The 23,316-nt window shown below is 43.8% G+C and overlaps 1 protein-coding gene across 1 annotated transcript in view; it reads right to left on the bottom strand.

The window, feature by feature from the left end:
- LOC129828547 (serine palmitoyltransferase 3-like) overlaps window positions 1-23,316 on the bottom strand; it is a 138,487-nt gene that overhangs the window by 93,366 nt on the left and 21,805 nt on the right. Inside the window, exons 3-5 of the mRNA XM_055889570.1 lie at window positions 14,877-15,031; window positions 11,326-11,474; window positions 3,745-3,869 (exon numbers count right to left, since the gene is read on the bottom strand). Of these exons, the coding sequence (XP_055745545.1) occupies window positions 3,745-3,869; window positions 11,326-11,474; window positions 14,877-15,031 (429 nt within the window). The remainder of the gene's footprint in view (window positions 1-3,744; window positions 3,870-11,325; window positions 11,475-14,876; window positions 15,032-23,316) is intronic.

The raw sequence follows: 23,316 nt of genomic DNA, 5'->3' as shown, positions 1-23,316 counted from the left end.
TCGCGCTGTATTCTGGCTGGTCTAGATGAAATTCACCATTCCAGCGTGGTGATCGTCACCTCTACGTTGAAATTAGCCCTTTTAAAAACGTATGGACACCAAGGAACTGAGGTTGACTTTTGTACTGGGGGAGAGAAGGGCGTGTTTCATAGTTCTCAACCAATGTCTGTTCACTTGGGTGTGGCCACTGACTGGGCCTACGTTTTACTATGAAACAATTATCTTATTAAGGAGGATAAAATTACATTGATCTTTTCACAAATAGTTTCAAATTTAAACAATTAAATTGCACAACAATTCCATGTAAATCTGATAACTAGAATGTGTAGACTTTCCAAGATACAGTTTGTGTCGTCCTGTCATCAGATATAATGTCTCAGACAACAACTGATCTGACATCATATTCTTTAAGTACCAACGGACACTTTCAACTGGTCGAGAAAGGGAAATATTGTTCCATTCCCCAACCTTTTGATGTTACCATATTCTCTCTATGTTAACAAAGGGCTTTCCAAGAGTCCATTCTGTAGAGTGGAGAGAAACGGGGGAAAGGTATTTATGGGGGGGGGGGGGGGGGGGTCATAAACCACACCCAACAGGGCAACGTCCAGACAAAAGTCAACTCTGATCTTATTTTAACAAACTTTTTTTTTAACGGTATTTCAAAATGGGTCTTTCTCCATTCTGATTGGTTTATACTGTTCAATTCAACCAAAAATAATTTTAAACATTTTCATAACATTTCCTGCACTCATTTGAGATCATTTCCACACTGCACGATACGGGCAAACAATCTAGGCCGTATTTTTAACCCAAATGTTGGGTGAACTGTTGGAATCATGGAAATAGAATGATTATTGTAATTCTATCGTGGACATTTGGAATACAGTGTTGTTTGACACGACAACTAATGAAAATGCCAGGGAGAAGTGATTGTGATAGGAACCAAAGTGTTTATTTTTATTGTTTAGGAACCAAAGTGTTGATAAGTGTTTCCTAAGGGACCCTATACTATTTGACTACATTGAATGTTCTCTCTTAGCTACTTCATGTAGCTAACATAGTCATGCTTTGCGTATTCCTCTTTGATTTCACAAGATACTGTTGCATGATTTAGATCTACACCACTGGTATTATTAGGCGGCATAACTAATTACGTTTGCTCTGACTCAGTACATTTTTTAGCTAGCTAGCCAACTAAATAGCGATTAGCATTTTATTTATTTAACCTTTATTTAACCAGGAAGGGCGGCTAACAAGATTTAGGCCCAACTTGCTAAGAAAAGACAAAGTAGTTTGCAGATGTAAGAAACACAACCTAATAGTGTAATTATAGAACGCTTGTGTATTTATATTAAGATGCAAAGCGGAAACAGCATCGTTGGCATCAACATTGTTGCATATGCTGCATTGACCAGGCAGACTGAACATAAAATATATTTTGATTTGTTTAACACTTTTTTGGTTACTACATGATTCCATATGTGTTATTTCATAGTTTTTATGTCTTCACTATTATTCTACAATGTAGAAATAGCCAAAATAAAGAAAAACCCTTGAATGAGTAGGTGTATCCAACCTGTTGACTGGTACTGTATGTGGTAGTGGAGTAGGGGCCTGAGGGCGCACAGTGTGTTGTAAAATCTGTTGTGATTTTTGTAATGTTTTTAAAATTGTAGAACTGCCTTAAATTTTTTGGACTCCAAGAAGAGTAGCTTCTGCCTTAGCAGCAGCTAATGGGAATCCATATTAAATACAAAATACCCAGCCTGGTAATATAGCCAGTCCCTGTGGACAGAGACCTAGCCTGGTAATATAGACAGTCCCTGTGGACAGAGACCTAGCCTGGTAATATAGACAGTCCCTGTGGACAGAGACCTAGCCTGGTAATATAGCCAGTCCCTGTGGACAGAGGCCTAGCCTGGTAATATAGACAGTCCCTGTGGACAGAGACCTAGCCTGGTAATATAGACAGTCCCTGTGGACAGAGACCTAGCCTGGTAATATAGACAGTCCCTGTGGACAGAGACCCAGCCTGGTAATATAGACAGTCCCTGTGGACAGAGACCCAGCCTGGTAATATAGACAGTCCCTGTGGACAGAGACCTAGCCTGGTAATATAGCCAGTCCCTGTGGACAGAGACCTAGCCTGGTAATATAGACAGTCCCTGTGGACAGAGACCTAGCCTGGTAATATAGCCAGTCCCTGTGGACAGAGACCTAGCCTGGTAATATAGCCAGTCCCTGTGGACAGAGACCTAGCCTGGTAATATAGACAGTCCCTGTGGACAGAGACCTAGCCTGGTAATATAGACAGTCCCTGTGGACAGAGACCTAGCCTGGTAATATAGCCAGTACCTGTGGACAGAGACCTAGCCTGGTAATATAGCCAGTCCCTGTGGACAGAGACCTAGCCTGGTAATATAGACAGTCCCTGTGGACAGAGACCTAGCCTGGTAATATAGCCAGTCCCTGTGGACAGAGACCTAGCCTGGTAATATAGCCAGTCCCTGTGGACAGAGACCTAGCCTGGTAATATAGCCAGTCCCTGTGGACAGAGACCTAGCCTGGTGATATGGCCAGTCCCTGCCCTCTCCTGTCTGTCCTGTAACTAAGGCTGTGTGTGTCTAGACTGCCCTGTCCTGTAACTAAGGCTGTGTGTGTCTAGACTGCCCTGTCCTGTAACTAAGGCTGTGTGTGTCTAGACTGCCCTGTCCTGTAACTAAGGCTGTGTGTGTCTAGACTGCCCTGTCCTGTAACTAAGGCTGTGTGTGTCTAGACTGCCCTGTCTTGTAACTAAGGCTGTGTGTGTCTAGACTGCCCTGTCCTGTAACTAAGGCTGTGTGTGTCTAGACTGCCCTGTCCTGTAACTAAGGCTGTGTGTGTCTAGACTGCCCTGTCCTGTAACTAAGGCTGTGTGTGTCTAGACTGCCCTGTCCTGTAACTAAGGATGTGTGTGTCTAGACTGCCCTGTCCTGTAACTAAGGCTGTGTGTGTCTAGACTGCCCTGTCCTGTAACTAAGGCTGTGTGTGTCTAGACTGCCCTGTCCTGTAACTAAGGCTGTGTGTGTCTAGACTGCCCTGTCCTGTAACTAAGGCTGTGTGTGTCTAGACTGCCCTGTCCTGTAACTAAGGCTGTGTGTGTCTAGACTGCCCTGTCCTGTAACTAAGGCTGTGTGTGTCTAGACTGCCCTGTCCTGTAACTAAGGCTGTGTGTGTCTAGACTGCCCTCTCCTGTCTGTTCTTTAACTAAGGGTGTGTGTGTGTGTGTGTGTGTACTGCCGGTACTGTTGACCAAGCCCCCTATTCCCTACATAGTGCACCACTGTTGACCAGGGCCCCCTATTCCCTACATAGTGCACTACTTTTGACCAGGTCCCCCTATTCCCTACATAGTGCACTACTTTTGACCAGGGCCCATAGGAACACAGACTAGGTATTGCGTTGAATGTATATTTATTATAATGTGGATGGAATTGTCTTTAATTTAGGTCATGTTATCATCAGAGTACAGACACATTCATTCAGACATTCTGACCAGTCCAAGTAGAAACAAAGCTAATTTACGGTCATTTGATTCAGTAGAGAGTAAAAACACAGAGCTCTCTGAGGATGAACAGTTTCAATCTGGTTAGATGACAAAGAGTGTGTGTGTGTGTGTGTGTGTGTGTGTGTGTGTGTGTGTGTGTGTGTGTGTGTGTGTGTGTGTGTGTGTGTGTGTGTGTGTGTGTGTTTAAGACCCACCTTGCCGACCAGTGCCGGTATGTTCATGGAATTGGTAGCGAAGCCCATACCCATGGCCATGCTGGACTCCACCCCCAGGAAGGTGGCGACAAGCTGCTCCAACTCCCCATGGATAGCCAGGTTTCCTGACGGACAGACGACACGAGTTAAGAATGAGGAGATCCATTTCAGCGATCACTTTGACAAGGTTACAGTCTGTTACAGTGTTTCAAGCATTGAGAAGTATGCAGGTATGACTGGGAAATAGGTATGACTGGGAAACAGGTATGACTGGGAAGCAGGTATGACTGGGAAACAGGTATGACTGGGAAACAGGTATGACTGGGAAACAGGTATGACTGGGAAGCAGGTATGACTGGGAAACAGGTATGACTGGGAAACAGGTATGACTGGGAAACAGGTATGACTGGGAAACAGGTATGACTGTTTCCGTTTCTATGGGAATGTGTGCTGCTTGTCCAAGTAAACATTGTAGGTTTTCTGCCTAGAAGGTTGCTATTCTTTTTGGAAGGTTTAAAATCGACAGTCTTTACAGCATGTTGGTCTTTGTCAGATCAGCCAGGTTTTGGACAAGGTGAGTTGGTCAGGGACGGACCCAGGAAGATCAGCCACGTTTTGGACAAGGTGATTTGGTCAGGGACGGACCCAGGAAGATCAGCCAGGTTTTGGACAAGGTGATTTGGTCAGAGATGGACCCAGGAAGATCAGCCAGGTTTTGGACAAGGTGATTTGGTCAGAGATGGACCCAGGAAGATCAGCCACGTTTTGGACAAGGTGAGTTGGTCAGGGACGGACTCAGGAAGATCAGCCAGGTTTTGGACAAGGTGATTTGGTCAGGGACGGACCCAGGAAGATCAGCCAGGTTTTGGACAAGGTGATTTGGTCAGGGACGGACTCAGGAAGATCAGCCAGGTTTTGGACAAGGTGATTTGGTCAGGGACGGACTCAGGAAGAGTAGCTGCTGCTTTAGAAGTAGCTAAATGGGGATCCTAATAAAATACAGTTCAATTAGATGCTGAGTCCTGCATAAAGTTAGCAGTCAAATTAGAGTGACGTATCCCTTTAAGTCCCAGGTAATATATCCGTTCCAGAACCGAGGTCAACGCCTCATAATAGCTCTAGGATCAGCTCTAGGATCAGCTCTAGGATCAGCTCTAGGATCAGCTCTACGAACAGCTCTAGGATCAGCTCTAGGATCAGCTCTAGGATCAGCTCTAGGATCAGCTCTAGGATCAGCTCTACGAACAGCTCTAGGTCTTCCACATGGTTCGGACAGTTCAATAACACGTTCATCAAATGCAGGAGACACTTCGAGTCCCAGGTGATATCCTATCCATGGTTGACGCATCATGGACAGATGTAGGATCTTGATTTGAACACTCTTGTTGCTGAGAATTTTCCTGCACATTAGGAAATGCAAACTTGTAGAGTATTTGTGTTAAAAAAAAAAGGCTTCTTAAGTTTGGTAATTTCCATTTATAAAAATGTGAGACTTGATTTGCCCTAAAGATACATTTAGCAACCCCTACAAAAACGAGCATTAATTATAATCCACATAATCATTTACGTGCTGTTACAGCAGGATTGTTTTCCTGCTGTAGCAAACTGAATAAAAATATAAAAAACACAACATGCAACAATTTCAAAGACTGTACTGAGTTACAGTTCATAAAGGAATCAGTCAGTTTAATAAATTCATTAGGCCCTAATCTAGGGATTTCACATGACTGGGAATATAGATATGCATCTGTAGGTCAGGTACATAAAAATACAGTTTTGAAAAAGTAGGGGGCGTGGATCAGAAAACCAGTCAGTATCTGGTGTGACCATCATTTGCCTCATGCAGCGTGACACATCTCCTTCACATCGAGTTGATCAGGCTGTTGATTGGTGGCCTGTTGGAATGTTGTTCCACTCCTCTTCAATGACTGTGCAAAAAATGAGAGCCAAGCTTTATAACAAAACCTCATTCTCATTTTATTTGTTTAGGATATAAAAAATGATGTTATCTAATGAAACGACACTACATGTTGTAGCTGGGACCCTTTGGATGACAAATCAGAGGAAGATTTTCAAAAAGGGGCAGCTACTCTTCCTGCTTCCACATCTCCTGGTTGTTCAAAATGAGGGCCCCAATAACACCGCTCTTTTCCCACAGCCCCTCTGCCTCCAAAACGGGGTTTACCGGGAGTAGTATTCATAACTCAAATAAATAGAAACCAAAAATGATTTGTGCTACATCAGGTCTTTTAGACAGACAGCAGTCTTCTTCTCAGGGAGACTGGTTTAACAATGAGCTATTTTTACATATGCCATCTAGCAGACACTTTTATCCAGAATGACTTACAGTACGGTGAGTTCATATATTTTACAGTATTCAGACCCCTTGACTTCTTCTACATTTTGTTGTAGTTATGTTACATCCTTATTTTAGAATAAAGTATCCTCAACCATCTACACACAATACCCCATAATGACATCACAATACCCCATAATGACATCACAATACCCCATAATGACATCACAATACCCCATAATGACAAAGCGAAAAACAGGTTTTTATTTTGTATTACCATATCATTTTTGTATGTTCTCTATAGTTATTTACTTGAAAATGTAAAAAAAATAAAATAAATTTGAACAGTAATGCAATGGTTCATTGGATCAGTCTAAAACTTTGCACATACACTGCAGCCATCTAGTGGCCAAAATCTAAATGAACCTCTCCTTCACCTCCATTCCCGCTCGGATCTCGTTAACGGGATTGATTTGACAACATCCAGTGAAATTGCAGCGCGCCAAAATCAAAAACAGAAATACTCATAATAAGAATTAATAAAACATACAAGTGTTACACATCAAAATACAGCTTAACTTTTTGTTAGTCCAGCTACAGTGTCACATTTTAAAAAGGCTTTACGTCGAAAGCAGACCATGCGATTATCTGAGTACAGCACCACGCATACAAACACAAGAAAATCCTATTTCAACCAGCCAGGTGCGACACAAAAATCAGAAATAACAATATAATTCATGCCTTACCTTTGAAGATCTTCTTATGTTGGCACGCAAAAATGGCCCAGAAACATCACAAATGGTCCTTTTGTTCGATAAATTTCTTCTTTATATCCCCAAAATGTCCATTTATTTGGCGCGTTTGATTCAGAAATACACCGGTTTCAACACACCCAACACGCTCAACAAAGTATCTAACAAGTTACCTGTAAACTTGGTCCAAACATTTCAAACAACTTTCCTAATCCAACCTTAGGTATCCTAAAACGTTAAAAAAACGATACAATTTAAGACGGGATAAACTGTGTTCAATACCGGACGAAAATAAAGTGAACCATGTTCCAGGTCGCGCCACCAAGATACTCGAGTCCCTCTGAGTGACACATGGAAATAACATGGCTACCTCTTCATTTCTCAAAAGAAAAACATCAACCAATTTCTAGACTGTCGACATCTAGTGGAAGCCATAGGAACAGCAAGTAAATTCCTATTCAAAAGAGCTTCCCATAGAAACCTAATAGAAAACACATTGACCTCAATGTGACCTCACAGACATTATTCAAACAGTTTTAGAAACTTCAGAGTGTTTTCTATCTAAATATATGAATAATATGCAAATCCTAGCTTCTGGGCCTGAGTAGCAGGCAGTTTACCTTGGGCACGCTTTTCATTCGGACGTCAAAATACTGCCCCCTAGCCTTAAGATGTTGTATAATGGCTTTCTCTTGAATTAAAAAAAATGTAACAAAAAAATAAATAGAAAAAGCATGTTTTTTTCTTTGTTTTGTCTTTTACCAGATCTAATGTGTTATATTCTCCTGCATTAATTTCACATTTCCACAAACTTCAAAGTGTTTCCTTTCAAATGGTACCAATAATATGCATATCCTTGCTTCAGGTCCTGAGCTACAGGCAGTTAGATTTGGGTATGTCATTGAAAAAAAGGGCCCGATCCTTACACTATAACATCTGATAGCGATTCCTCTCTGCTGACACACACAGTGGATGGGCCCGTAAGTAATGATCCAGGCTTATGCTACATACTGTACATATTTTAACAGGGATTGAATCATTCATTCAACGCTGCAGCCGTCACCAAGTTAAAGACTCTGCCGGTATAATTCCTGAGAAATAAAATAAATGATGTGAGATAAAAAGAGATGGGCCAAGATCAAAATGACACCCTATTTCCTACATAGAGCACTACTTTGGACCAGGGCTGGCACCCTATTCCCTACATAGTGCACTACTTTAGACCAGGGCTGGCACCCTATTCCCTACATAGTGCACTACTTTAGACCAGGGCTGGCACCCTATTCCCTACATAGTGCACTACTTTAGACCAGGGCTGGCACCCTATTCCCTACATAGTGTACTACTTCAGACCAGGGCTGGCACCCTATTCCCTACATAGTGTACTACTTCAGACCAGGGCTGGCACCCTATTCCCTACATAGTGGTGTGGGGGCTGTGCTTTGGCAGAGTGGGTGGGGTTATATCCTTCCTGTTTGGCCCTGTCCGGGGGTTTCTTCGGATGGGGCCACAGTGTCTCCTGACCGCTCCTGTCTCAGCCTCCAGTATTTATGCTGCAGTAGTTTATGTGTCGGGGGGCTAGGGTCAGTTGGTTATACCTGGAGTACTTCTCCTGTCTTATCCAGTGTCCTGTGTGAATTTAAGTATGCTCTCTCTAATTCTCTCGTTCTCTCTTTCTCTCTGAGAACCTGAGCCCTAGGACCATACGTCAGGACTACCGGGCATGCTGACACCTTGCTGTCCCCAGTCCGCCCGGCCTTGCTGCTATTCCAGTTTCAACTGTTTCTGCCTGCGGTTACGAAACCCCTACCTGTCCCAGACCTGCTGTTTTCAACTCTTAATGATCGGCTATGAAAAGCCAACTGAGATTTATTCCTGATTATTATTTGACCATGCTTGTCATTTATGAACATTTTGAAAATCTTGGCTCTCTCTAATTTTCTCCTTCTCTCTTTCTTTCTCTCGGAGGACCTGGGCCCTAGGACCATGCGTCGGGACTGCCGCCCGTGGTGACTCCTTGCTGTCCCCAGTCCGCCTGGCCTTGCTGCTATTCCAGTTTCAGCTGTTCTGCCTGCGGTTATGGAACCGCCACCTGTCCCAGACCTGTTGTTTTTCAACTCTTAATGATCAGCTATGAAAAGCCAACTGAAAATTATTCATGATTATTATTTGACCATGCTTGTCACTTATGAACATTTTTGAACATCTTGGCATAGTTCTGTTATAATCTCCACCCGGCACAGCCAGAAGAGGACTGGCCACCCCTCATAGCCTGGTTCCTCTCTAGGTTTCTTCCTAGGTTTTGGCCTTTCTAGGGAGTTTTTCCTAGCCACCGTGCTTCTACACCTGCATTCTAGCTGTTTGGGGTTTTAGGCTGGGTTTCTGTACAGCACTTCGAGATATTTTCTGATGTACGAAGGGCTATATAAAATAAAATTGATTGATTGATTGATAGTGTACTACTTCAGACCAGGGCTGGCACCCTATTCCCTACATAGTGTACTACTTCAGACCAGGGCTGGCACCCTATTCCCTACATAGTGTACTACTTTAGACCAGGGCTGGCACCCTATTCCCTACATAGTGTACTACTTCAGACCAGGGCTGGCACCCTATTCCCTACATAGTGTACTACTTCAGACCAGGGGTGGCACCCTATTCCCTACATAGTGGTGTGGGGGCTGTGCTTTGGCAGAGTGGGTGGGGTTATATCCTTCCTGTTTGGCCCTGTCCGGGGGTTTCTTCGGATGGGGCCACAGTGTCTCCTGACCGCTCCTGTCTCAGCCTCCAGTATTTATGCTGCAGTAGTTTATGTGTCGGGGGGCTAGGGTCAGTTGGTTATACCTGGAGTACTTCTCCTGTCTTATCCAGTGTCCTGTGTGAATTTAAGTATGCTCTCTCTAATTCTCTCGTTCTCTCTTTCTCTCTGAGAACCTGAGCCCTAGGACCATACGTCAGGACTACCGGGCATGCTGACACCTTGCTGTCCCCAGTCCGCCCGGCCTTGCTGCTATTCCAGTTTCAACTGTTTCTGCCTGCGGTTACGAAACCCCTACCTGTCCCAGACCTGCTGTTTTCAACTCTTAATGATCGGCTATGAAAAGCCAACTGAGATTTATTCCTGATTATTATTTGACCATGCTTGTCATTTATGAACATTTTGAAAATCTTGGCTCTCTCTAATTTTCTCCTTCTCTCTTTCTTTCTCTCGGAGGACCTGGGCCCTAGGACCATGCGTCGGGACTGCCGCCCGTGGTGACTCCTTGCTGTCCCCAGTCCGCCTGGCCTTGCTGCTATTCCAGTTTCAGCTGTTCTGCCTGCGGTTATGGAACCGCCACCTGTCCCAGACCTGTTGTTTTTCAACTCTTAATGATCAGCTATGAAAAGCCAACTGAAAATTATTCATGATTATTATTTGACCATGCTTGTCACTTATGAACATTTTTGAACATCTTGGCATAGTTCTGTTATAATCTCCACCCGGCACAGCCAGAAGAGGACTGGCCACCCCTCATAGCCTGGTTCCTCTCTAGGTTTCTTCCTAGGTTTTGGCCTTTCTAGGGAGTTTTTCCTAGCCACCGTGCTTCTACACCTGCATTCTAGCTGTTTGGGGTTTTAGGCTGGGTTTCTGTACAGCACTTCGAGATATTTTCTGATGTACGAAGGGCTATATAAAATAAAATTGATTGATTGATTGATAGTGTACTACTTCAGACCAGGGCTGGCACCCTATTCCCTACATAGTGTACTACTTCAGACCAGGGCTGGCACCCTATTCCCTACATAGTGTACTACTTTAGACCAGGGCTGGCACCCTATTCCCTACATAGTGTACTACTTCAGACCAGGGCTGGCACCCTATTCCCTACATAGTGTACTACTTCAGACCAGGGGTGGCACCCTATTCCCTACATAGTGTACTACTTCAGACCAGGGCTGGCACCCTATTCCCTACATAGTGCACTACTTTAGACCAGAGACCTTTGAGCAGTTCAGTTCTGACCTATTTTAAATTGAGGGGGGGGGGCTCTCTCCTCCCTCTTTCAAACACCTAAAAAAGTGCCCACAAAACAGCCCCACCCTCCAACACAAACTCTCCCCCAACACACACACACACACACACTCTCCCCCAACACACACACACACACACACTCTCCCCCAACACACACACACACACACTCTCCCCCAACACACACACACAAACACACACATACACAAACACACACACAAACACACTCTCCCCCAACACACACAAACAAACTCACCCACCACACACATACACACTCCCCCAACACACACATACACACTCCCCCACCACACACATACACACTCCCCCACCACACACACACTCCCCCACCACACACACACTCCCCCACCACACACACACACACACTCCCCCACCACACACACACACACTCCCCCACCACACACATACACACTCCCCCACCACACACATACACACTCCCCCACCACACACATACACACTCCCCCACCACACACATACACACTCCCCCAACACACACACAAACTCACCCATTTCCTGTCGTGTGCTGCAGACCCCGAGGCCATATTCCTGGGTTCTGTCTGCCACAGTCTTAATAAAATCAGAGTCGTTCTCAGCGAAACCCAGGTAGTTATAGGAACCCATGTTGATCACGTTGTCTATGGTCTTCCCTGTTAACCTGAAAACACACAGATCGTTTCATCATGTTGAACCCATGTTGATCACGTTGTCTATGGGTTTTATCTGTCGGGTCAACATGCACTACTCACTTTATATCCTGTTTCTATCAATTTTGTTTCACACACATGCATGTCTGAGATACAAACGGATAAATGCACACACACTCACTCACTCACAAACAACCTAACTGAATTACACAGTATTAGTGGGAACCAACCTACAACATAATACAGCTATTATTCACCCCGAGTCTACCAGTAAACACCAATTGGGTTGCAAACGGTTCGGAAACTTTCCCGGAAATTTCCGGAAATTTTCCATGGGAAGTTAAGGAATTTTGCTTAAATTCATTAAAAAATAAATAATTGTTTACAACATTGACATTTTTTTGTGTGGGATAAACATAAGGCAATTCTAGGTCTTGTGGCATATTTAGGTTAAACTATTCCCCAATTCAATGGAATTGCAACCCCCTGTTTGAGCTGTCGCTCTCCTCATCCTCAGATGAGGTGAGGAGAGAAGGATCTTCTGACCAAAATGCGGAGTTAGGGAAATAAGCCATTTTTATTACACATACGACGTAGACTAAACAAAACAAAACACTTTCAAAACTACAAAATAAGAAAACGACGTACAACGGAACCTGAACATAAACTTACATGGACAAAACGTAAACTTACGAACAGGAACGAACATCAAAACGAACGAACAGCAAAACAGCTCCAAATGTGAAAAAAACATCGACAACACGATAGACATCACAGGAGACAATCACCCACAAACACACAGTGATAATGCCCTACCTAAATATGACTCTTGATTAGAGGAAAATGCAAACCACCTGCCTCTAATCAAGAGCCATACCAGGCACACCGAAACCAACATAGAAACAGATAACATAGACTGCCCACCCAAAACACATGCCCTGACCATAAACACATAAAAAACAACATAAAACAGGTCAGGACTGTTACACCCCCTGCATGCACTGTGCATTCTTCCATCACATGTACAGCTGATTCTCAAGATCTGGCACAAGAATGAGATGCTATTAAGCCCAACACTACTACACTGTCTGAGCCAAGGACTACATGCTTCCTGGTAAGTTTTGATTACGATACTGGGTGGGGTGAATATATTTTATATGACACACATGATTTTTTGTTACTTAGTAAATAGTAGCCTACAGCAAAGTGTGTTTAAATAATTTATAACTTGTTAACAATTTCTGCTAGTTAGTTTTTTCTACCATGTGGGTTTTAGCTTGCTTGAGCCTGCTAACTGAGGAGTGTTAATTCACCTGTTTCCATACATGTTTCATTTTAAAACATTTATCTTACAAAAGGAGTTGTTAAATCTAACTGCTTAACCATTTATTTCTAATCTTTACAGGAAAATGCCACGGGCACTATCTGATCTGTGGAGACTCTTCACTGCAGCTAATGGCCAAGTGCATAAAGTTCCCTTAGCGTTCACAATAAGCAACCTCTGACAAAAGTCCCTCTACTTCTATTTGAGGTGAAAATGATGAATCAGACACCATATCGATAGCAACAGCTCATGGTCTTCCTGGAATCAGAAGTTTTTTTGACTGAATAGAGAAACGTAGTCCGAGAAATGCTGATGAATGTGTCAAGCTGTGTATGCAACTGGTTCACCTCTGATGCTCACAGGCAATGTGTATTGGAAGAGATTTCTGAATGTTCTTCTCCCAGCATGCACCCCTCCAACCAGACATGCTTTATCTACTCATTTGCTGGATGCAGAGTTCAACAGAGTTCAATTGAAGATCAAGCAAATCATAGAGAAAGCAGACCGTATCCACCCCTCAACCGTTTCTCTATTCAGTCAATGTTCTTGGGCAAGGAATAATTAACTACATCATCTCCACCCCTCAACCAGTATTCTACAAGAGCACAGACACAAGGGACAACAGACACACCGGTCTCTGAGTGTATGTAAACGTCTGACCCACTGGGAATGTGATGAAAGAAATAAAAGCTGAAATAAATTATTCTCTCTACTATTATTCTGACATTTCACATTCTTAAAATAAAGTGGACATTTACTAGGATTAAATGTCAGGAAGTGTGAAAAACTGAGTTTAAATGTATTTGGCTAAGGTGTAGGTAAACTTCCGACTTCAACTGTAGCTAATATAGCTACCACCATGTAGCTACCACCATGTAGCTAATATAGCTACCACCATGTAGCAAATATAGCTACCACCATGTAGCAAATATAGCTACCACCATGTAGCAAATATAGCTACCACCATGTAGCTACCACCATGTAGCTAATATAGCCACCACCATGTAGCTAAAATAGCCACCACCATGTAGCCAATATAGTCACCACCATGTAGCTAAAATAGCCACCACCATGTAGCCAATATAGCCACCACCATGTAGCTAAAATAGCCACCACCATGTAGCCAATATAGTCACCACTATGTAGCCACCACCATGCAGCTAATATAGCTACCACCATGTAGCCACCACCATGTAGCCAATATAGCCACCACCATGTAGCCAATATAGCCACCACCATGTAGCCAATATAGCCACCACCATGTAGCCAATATAGCCAGCACCATGTAGCCACCACCATGCAGCTAATATAGCCACCACCATGTAGCCAATATAGTCACCACTATGTAGCCACCACCATGCAGCTAATATAGCCACCACCATGTAGCCACCACCATGCAGCTAATATAGCCACCACCATGTAGCCAATATAGCTACCACCATGCAGCCAATATAGTCACCACTATGTAGCCACCACCATGCTGCTAATATAGCCACCACCATGCAGCTAATATAGCCACCACCATGTAGCCAATATAGCTACCACCATGCAGCTAATGTAGCTACCACCATTTAGCTACCCCCATGTAGCTAATATAGCTACCACCATGTAGCTACCACCATGTAGCTAATATAGCTACCACCATGTAGCTAATATAGCTACCACCATGTAGCTAATATAGCTACCACCATGTAGCTAATATAGCTACCACCATGTAGCTAATATAGCTACCACCATGTAGCAAATATAGCTACCACCATGTAGCTAATATAGCTACCACCATGTAGCTAATATAGCTACCACCATGTAGCTAATATAGCTACCACCATGTAGCTAATATAGCTACCACCATGTAGCTACCACCATGTAGCTAATATAGCTACCACCATGTAGCTACCACCATGTAGCTAATATAGCTACCACCATGTAGCTACCACCATGTAGCTAATATAGCTACAACCATATAAAACTTTCAAAAGGCGCCATGTAGCTACCACCATATTGCTGCCACGAATACGTCATCTCAGTGCCTATCAGTGCCTACGCAGTAGGGGTTGATTTGGGATTCAAGGTGAATATGTGTCAGTACCTGAATGTCCAGTTGTAGTCTGGGGACACCCTCTCCATCACGTCAAACACCGGCCCAGGTAGACTGCAGATAGGTCTGTTCCAGTTGTCTCTTACTCTCATGTACAGGTTACGGGTATAGAAGTTCTCAAAGTCTTGATACAGGGGGACAAAATCCTGAGGACATATTGAAACAGGTTTATTATCACAGCACAGCGTGATTACTACATGGTTTTTTATACCGCTAATTATGACTGAATACTTAGAGATTGGTGGTGTAGTGCACTACTCAAATTCAATACCATTCTATTTGACAACAATGCAGAGTGAGGCCTCCCGAGTGGCACAACGGTCTAAGGCACTGCATCGCAGTGTTTGAGGCGCCACTACAGACTCGGGTGCGTTCCTGGGCTGTGTCGCAGCTGGCCCGCGACTGGGAGACCCATGACGAGCGTTATCCGGGTTAGGGGAGGGATTTGACCCTTGTCCCGTGTCAGAAGCATGCTCACGGTCGCAAGGTGTCCGGTCTTTCCTCTGACACATTGGTGCAGCTGGCATCCGGGTTAAGCGAGCAGCGTGTCAAGAAGCAGTGCGGCTTGGCAGGGTCGTGTTTCGGACGAAGCATGTGTCTCGACCTTCGCCTCCCCAGTCCGTACGGGAGTTGCAGCGATGGGACAAAACTAACTACCAATTGGATATCATGAAACTGGGGAAAAAAAGGGCTAATTTTATTTTATTTAATAAAACAATGTAGAGAGGAGGAAAATAGATAAATATAATATCACCTAATAATAAAAAGTAATAATAAATACACAATGAGTAATGATAACTTGGCTATGTACACAGGGTACCAGGACCAAGTCAATGTGTAAGGGTACAAGGTAAGTTAGGTAGATATGTACAGTATATATAACTAGGAAAAGAGTGACTAGGCAACAGGATAGATAATAAACAGTAACAGCAGTGTATGTGATGAGTCAAAAAAGTTTAACGCAAAAAGGGTCAATGCAGACGGTTAAATAGTAAACCGAACTAACGGACTAACGGACTAACTATTTAACAGTCTTATGACTTGGGGGTAGAAGCTGTTCAGGGTCCTGTTGGTTCCAGACTCGGTGCATCGGTACCGCTTGCTGTGCGGCAGCAGAGAGAACAGTCTAGGTTTATTTTCCATGATGGAGATCATTAGTTCTACATCTGAGGAGCAGAGCACTCCACAGTTCATTAACATCAGATAAACCACAGCATGTAGCCTAGCGGTTAGAGCGTTGGGCAGGTAGCCTAGCGGTTAGAGCGTTGGGCAGGTAGCCTAGCGGTTAGAGCGTTGGGCATGTAGCCTAGCGGTTAGAGCGTTGGGCATGTAGCCTAGCGGTTAGAGCGTTGGGCATGTAGCCTAGCGGTTAGAGCGTTGGGCAGGTAGCCTAGCGATTAGAGCGTTGGGCAGGTAACCTAGCGGTTAGAGCGTTGGGGAGGTAGCCTAGCGGTTATAGCACTGGGCAGGTAGCCTAGCGATTAGAGCGTTGGGCAGGTAACCTAGCGGACAGTACTCCCAATGTCGCTAATTCAAATCCCCAAGCCGACAAGGTGAAAAATCTGGTGATCTGCCCTTGAGCAAGGCACTTAACCCAAACTGCTCCAGGGTCACCGTCGATCTGATTCATGATTTAGGGTTCGTGCAGATATCCAAGGGGTTTACGACGTTCAGTAATGAGAACTGATAATAATAATACAAGGTTGTACCCGATAAGATATAAAAATATCTGAAGAGTCGATTCGGGAAATAGAGACTATATAAACACTTAACTTCCTAGTTAAAGTTTACATGAGTAGTTGAATCGTGTAATAATAATTACACAGGGAATTGATTTGATTAAATAACAGTCTTCACATTGAATGATAGTCAGAAGATGAGGCTGTGTAACGATCATGCTGTTTAATCAGCTTCTTGATATACCACCTCCGAGGGTGATATACCACCTCCTAGGGTGATATACCACCTCCTAGGGTGATATACCACCTCCGAGGGTGATATACCACCTCCGAGGGTGATATACCACCTCCGAGGCTGATATACCACCTCCGAGGGTGATATACCACCTCCGAGGGTGATATACCACCTCAGAGGGTGATATACCACCTCAGAGGGTGATATACCACCTCAGAGGGTGATATACCACCTCCGAGGGTGATATACCACCTCAGAGGGTGATATACCACCTCAGAGGGTGATATACCACCTCCGAGGGTGTCTCAGGGGGAGTTGGCATATGCATAAAACACATTACCAATTCACACACACACACACACACACACACACACACACACACACACACACACACACACACACAGGTTACCCACTTGTACCTGCAGTGAAACAGGACAAATATAAGCACCTCGTATTTGACCTCAGTCCTCTATGTTAGGGCTGCATGACATCGGCCAAATATTGCGATTTTACTTGCAATTATAGATCAAAACACTTGGGTAAACTGTTGGAATCATAGAAATAGGATCATTGTAATTGTATGGTTGGAATATAGAGGGCACTTGGAATGCAGTTTTGTTTGGCATGATAAAAAAAAAAGTAAGGGAGATGGTTGTGACAGAGTAGGAACCAAAGTGTTTGTCAGTGTTTCACAGGGGACGATAATTAGATAGGTAGCTACATTCAGACAAATGTTTTAGAATATTCTTTGTCTTTTCCTGTCAGATTAAGAACAAGCTGTTGCACAAACAATGCTGATATACTCCACCACTGAAAACAACAAACGGATAGTATAATATAGAAAACGTGGATTTATGCTGAACTATAATATAAACGCAACATGTAAAGTGTCGGTCTCATGTTTCATGAAATAAAAGATCCCAGACATTTTTGATACTGCACAAAATTTTTATTTCTCTCACATTGTGTGCACAAATTTGTTTACTTCCCCGTTAGTGAGCATTTCTCCTTTACCAAGATAATTCATCCACCTGACAGGTGTGGCAAATCAAGAAGCTGATTAAACAAATAAAAGCTCACTCTAAAATGTGAAGTTTTGTCACACAACACAATGCCACAGATGTCTCAGGTTTTGATGGTGCGTGCAATTGGCATGCTGACTGAGCTGTTGCCAAAGAATTGAATGTTAATTTCTCTACCATAAGTCACCTCCAACATCGTTTTAGAGATTTTGGCAGTTCGTCCAACCGGCCTCACAACCGCAGACCACGTGTAACCACGCCAGCCCAGAACCTCCCCATTTGGCTTCTTCAGCTGAAGGATTGTCTGAGACCAGCCACCCGGACAACTGATGAAACCGAGGAGTATTTCTGTCTGTAATAAAGCCCTTGTGGGGAAAAAAGTCATTCTTATTGGCTGGACCTAGCTCCCCAGTGGGTGGGCCTATGCCCTCCCAGGCTCATCCATGGCTGTGCCCCTGCCCAGTCATGTGAAATCCATAGATTAGGGCCTAATACATTTATTTAAATTGACTGATTTCCGTATATGAAATGTAACTCAGTAAAAGTAGATAACATTGTTGCATGTTGCGTTTATATTTCTGCTCAGTATATACAGTATATTAAAACCTGTTGAGGATGGGGGCGCTGTTGTGACTATTTATTTATTTATTTATTTATACAGTATATTAAGAAGCAAAGTGGAAAGCTGTGTCAATCTTGTTTGGTACAATCTTGACTGCATTCTGTTTGGTCAAAGCATTGTGATAGCTAGTACACGCTAGTACACGGTGGTAGCTAGTACACGGTGGTAGCTAGTACACGCTAGTACACGCTAGTACACGCTGGTAGCTAGTACACGGTGGTAGCTAGTACACGGTGGTAGCTAGTACACGGTGGTAGCTAGTACACGGTGGTAACTAGTACACGGTGGTAGCTAGTACACGGTGGTAGCTAGTACACGGTGGTAGCTAATACACGGTGGTAGCTAGTACACGGTGGTAGCTAGTACACGGTGGTAGCTAGTACACGGTGGTAGCTAGTACACGGTGGTAACTAGTACACGGTGGTAGCTAGTACACGGTGGTAGCTAGTACACGGTGGTAACTAGTACACGGTGGTAGCTAGTACACGGTGGAAGCTAGTACACGGTGGTAGCTAGTACACGGTGGTAGCTAGTACACGGTGGTAGCTAGTACACGGTGGTAGCTAGTACACGGTGGTAGCTAGTACACGGTGGTAGCTAGTAAAGATGGAGCTCTTGTTTGGTCAAAGCATGCAGAGTAAAGATGGAGCAGAAGGAACTGCCTGTTTGAGTGACAGGGGGGGCGGGGCTTGGTGTGTGAGGGATATTGAAGCAGTAAAAATAATAAATAATTCAGAAGTTAAAAAAAATAAATGAAAAGGGCGATACAGACGGCTACAGTGGCATTTAAAAATGTCAATATCGCAATTTCGAATAATCGAGCAGCCTAACTCCGTGTCCTCTCGGTCACCCACAGACACTCAATAGCTCAAATAGCTGCATCTTCTATTTGTCCTTCTGGTCTAACAGGCTCTACCTGTTGAAGCGAACGTCCAACAGACACGTGACAAGGTTCATCCGTCTACAAGAGCAACACGTACAAAACGACTACGCTAAACTTGCCACGGTTTTGAAAATAGAATTCAGTGGTTCTGCGCCTCGCAAACAGCTAACAATATCAAACAAGCTCGAAATGAACACCCACAAGCCTACTATCACCGGCTTCGTTCAGCTTACTTTGGCTCACTGAAACAGGAATGGAAGACCTATTACCATTCAAATAACTGTTTCTGTCAAACATGTGTCCCAACTTCATCAACGACTTAGGCCCTACTGCCCACGTTGGTTTGTCGATCTCGAGAGCTTGCAAGCATCGCTTTTAAGAGCCCGGACAGCTCGATTTTAAAGCCCGGACAGCTCGATTTTAGAGCCCGGACAGCTCGATTTTAGAGCCCGGACAGCTCGATTTTAGAGCCCGGACAGCTCGATTTAAGAGCCCGGACAGCTCGATTTTAGAGCCCGGACAGCTCGATTTTAGAGCCCGGACAGCTCGATTTTAGAGCCCGGACAGCTCGATTTAAGAGCTTGGGCGGTGTGTCAACGCTGTGGTGATGATGAAACCGACCTAGAATCACCCCCGCGTGACATCGCTCCGCCATTGCCTTCGAACCATCACTACTTCAAAGAGAATGTGTGTCTTGGCATGCCGATGGTATTTGTTGATGGCTAATCTTAGCGTCATCTAGACCACTTGCAAGCTAGTGTGGGGTTGGTATGGCACAATGACATTGCATGCAAACCGCTTCAATTCCAGCACCGGCAACCAGAAAATCCAGTTCACAGAAGTGGCTGGCATGCTTATCACGCTGCAAACGGCGGTGAAAAACGACTTGTCAGAACTCGTAATCTGCACTGACTCAGACTATGCCAGACTCACCTTCTTATGCCACTTACTGTTTTGGAAACAAAAGCACATGACTACTTCAAAGTGGCAAAGAAGTAAAAAATTAAAAAGAGCTCATTCTAGCTTGCAATGACCTCATAACCAAACATGACATACTATTGGAAGAAAGTGAAGGGACACTCCAAATCCCCTGGTCGTGACAAACTTGGCAACGACCATGCCAACAGCATGGCGAAATCTGATGGAATTCACAGCACTCCTTGAGTGTTCGATGCTCGAGACGCAAGAACCACGCCTGACGTTTTAGCTAAACGTTCCCACGAGCCAATCAAAACCAAGGTCTTATTTCCCTTGGCGTGTGCACCTACTACGTACACAGGCGCACACGTACAATGGAAGACCTAATGAGGTCTTATACTAGGATCACCCGTGGGACGGAAGACCTAATGAGGTCTTATACCAGGATCACCCGTGGGACGGAAGACCTGATGAGGTCTTCTACAAGGATTACCCGTGGGACGGAAGACCTAATGAGGTCTTATACTAGGATCACCCGTGGGACGGAAGACCTGATGAGGTCTTCTACAAGGATTACCCGTGGGACGGAAGACCTAATGAGGTCTTATACTAGGATCACCCGTGGGACGGAAGCGATCCCGATTTTCGGAAAGTTGGCCATAGATCCTGAAACACCATCAGAGGGTCCATCCACAGCATCCCCAGCATTAACAGCCTCCTCTCCCGAATTCACTAGGTCAGCCCTGTAGTGTCCCCAGAGCTAACTTTGTCATTCAAGGTGCCATTTTTCCAAGTGCCTTAATTACCCACCTTCAAGTAGGATCGCCCTAGATATGACATTAGAGACGATGCCATGATAGAGTCATTTAGCCAATACCTTGGACGTATATAGAACATAGTCCAAATTAGATGATTACGGTGTGGTAGCTATATTTTGTATATCTCTTGTTTACGTTTTTATCCATTTTGTTTCATTTCCTGTGAAATGATAGAAGTGATAGAAGAGACATAACCTGTTGAGGATGGGGGCGCTGTTGAGACTATTTATGCTAATCGGGTAATTTTTGAAACGGCTTCGCACAAAATCCTTGATCGTACAATATGCATATTATTATTATTATTGGATAGAAAACAGTCTATAGTTTCTATAGGAGTTGAAATTTTGTCTCTAAGTGGAACAGAGCCCATTCTACAGCAATTTCCCTGACATGGAGTCAGATTTGAGAAATGTTGGCCACTGTTCTGAAGTCAGTTAAAAGGGCACTGTTATTGCTATGACTATACGGACACTTCTTACGTCTTCCCCTGGATGCCTTTACGTGATGACGATTCCAATGGGGTCGATTGCGCGTTCACAGGCACTACAAATGAAAAAACCCTGAGGCTAGTCATTCTTTTGGAGCTGCGTCATGCGCCTAGAGGACACCGGCCCGCACCTGTTCCAAGCATTAGTGAAGGGGGTAATATTACTCGGGTCATGTTTCTACTCGTTATGGGAGTTAAAAACATCATAAGGTAGTTAATTTAAAGCGTTTTATAGCAATTTATATCCGTTTAGTGCGATTTTGGGACATTTATTTCTTTAACGCTGTGAATAGCTGGGCACGCTTTCAGTTCATCCCGAACGCAGTTGGCATTTCCACATGGCAAGAGGACAGCTTTCCACCAAAAGACGATTACTCCCAAGAAAGGATCCTTTGCCCAAGATACTGATGGAAGAACAGCTCAAAGTAGGACATTTTTATTATGATAAATCGTGTTTCTGTCGAAACATTTTAGTGGCTTAGGACGCCATGTTTTTTGACGTAGCTTCGCTTGGCGCAAACTGTATTGAAAAGTAAGGATAAATTAAAAAATGTAATTCCGCAATTGTATTAAGAATTAAATTGTCTATCAATCCCTGTCCACCCTATATTTTTTAGTCGCGTTTATGAGTATTTATGTATAAGAGTAGATCACTGTCTAAGTGGCGCAAGGACATTTTCTGACCAGCTGAGCTACATTTCACATTGTCTAATCATGATTTTGGTGGCTAAATATAAACATTTTCGATCAAACTCTATATGGATTGTGTAATATGATGTTACAGGAGTGTCATCTGAAGAATTCTGAGAAGGTTAGTGAAAAAATTAATATCTTTTTGGCGATGTTGACGTTATCGCCCACTTTGGCTAGAATCAATGCTGGGCTGCTATGTGCTATGTGCTATGCTAATATAACGATTTATTGTGTTTTCGCTGTAAGACACTTAGAAAATCTGAAATATTGTCTGTATTCACAGGATCTGTGTCTTTCGATTCGTGTATGCTGTGTATTTTTACGAAATGTTTGATGATTAGTAAGTAGGTAAACACGTTGCTCAATGTAGTTTTTCTAGTCCATTTGTGACGGTGGGTGCAATTGTAACCTATGCCATCTACCTGAAATATGCACTTTTTTCTAACAAAACCTATCCCATACCATAAATATGTTATCAGACTGTCATCTGATGAGTTTTTTTGTTGGTTAGGGGCTATAAATATCTTAGTTTAGCCGAATTGGTGATGGCTACTGGTGTTGGTGGACAAATAAAAGATGGTGGATTATGCTAATGTGTTTTTAGGTAATAGATGTACATCTTTACATATTGTGTCTTCCCTGTAAAACATTTTAAAAATCGGACATGTTGACTGGATTCACAAGATCTGTGTCTTTCATTAGCTGTATTGGACTTTAATGTGTGAAAGTTAAATATTTAAAAAAAATATTTTTTTTGAATTTCGCGGCACTGGTTTTTCAGTGGGGGGGGGGGGGGGGGTGTGCCGCTAGCGGCACGCTGATCCTAGACAGGATAAACAAGTTCCCCATACAACCACCAGTTAGAGCCACAACGCTGATCATTTGGTGAAGAAATGTAATGGATGTACTCTGTGTTCCAAGTTACTGCCCAGATCCACTAGCCGGGAAAACCGGGCCGGGAACACAGAGCTACCGCCGGACCTGCCATGTCCATTCTGGTGGTGATCTGAATCCTACCAGGGTAAACCACCGGGGGGGGGGGACTGCTACGATGATCCACAAACCAGGACATCC

This window comes from Salvelinus fontinalis, chromosome 30 (genome assembly GCF_029448725.1).
Source record: "Salvelinus fontinalis isolate EN_2023a chromosome 30, ASM2944872v1, whole genome shotgun sequence".
Lineage (NCBI taxonomy): Eukaryota > Metazoa > Chordata > Actinopteri > Salmoniformes > Salmonidae > Salvelinus > Salvelinus fontinalis.
The sequence above is the reverse complement of the archived record's forward strand: the minus strand, read 5'-3'. Positions and strand labels throughout refer to the sequence as shown.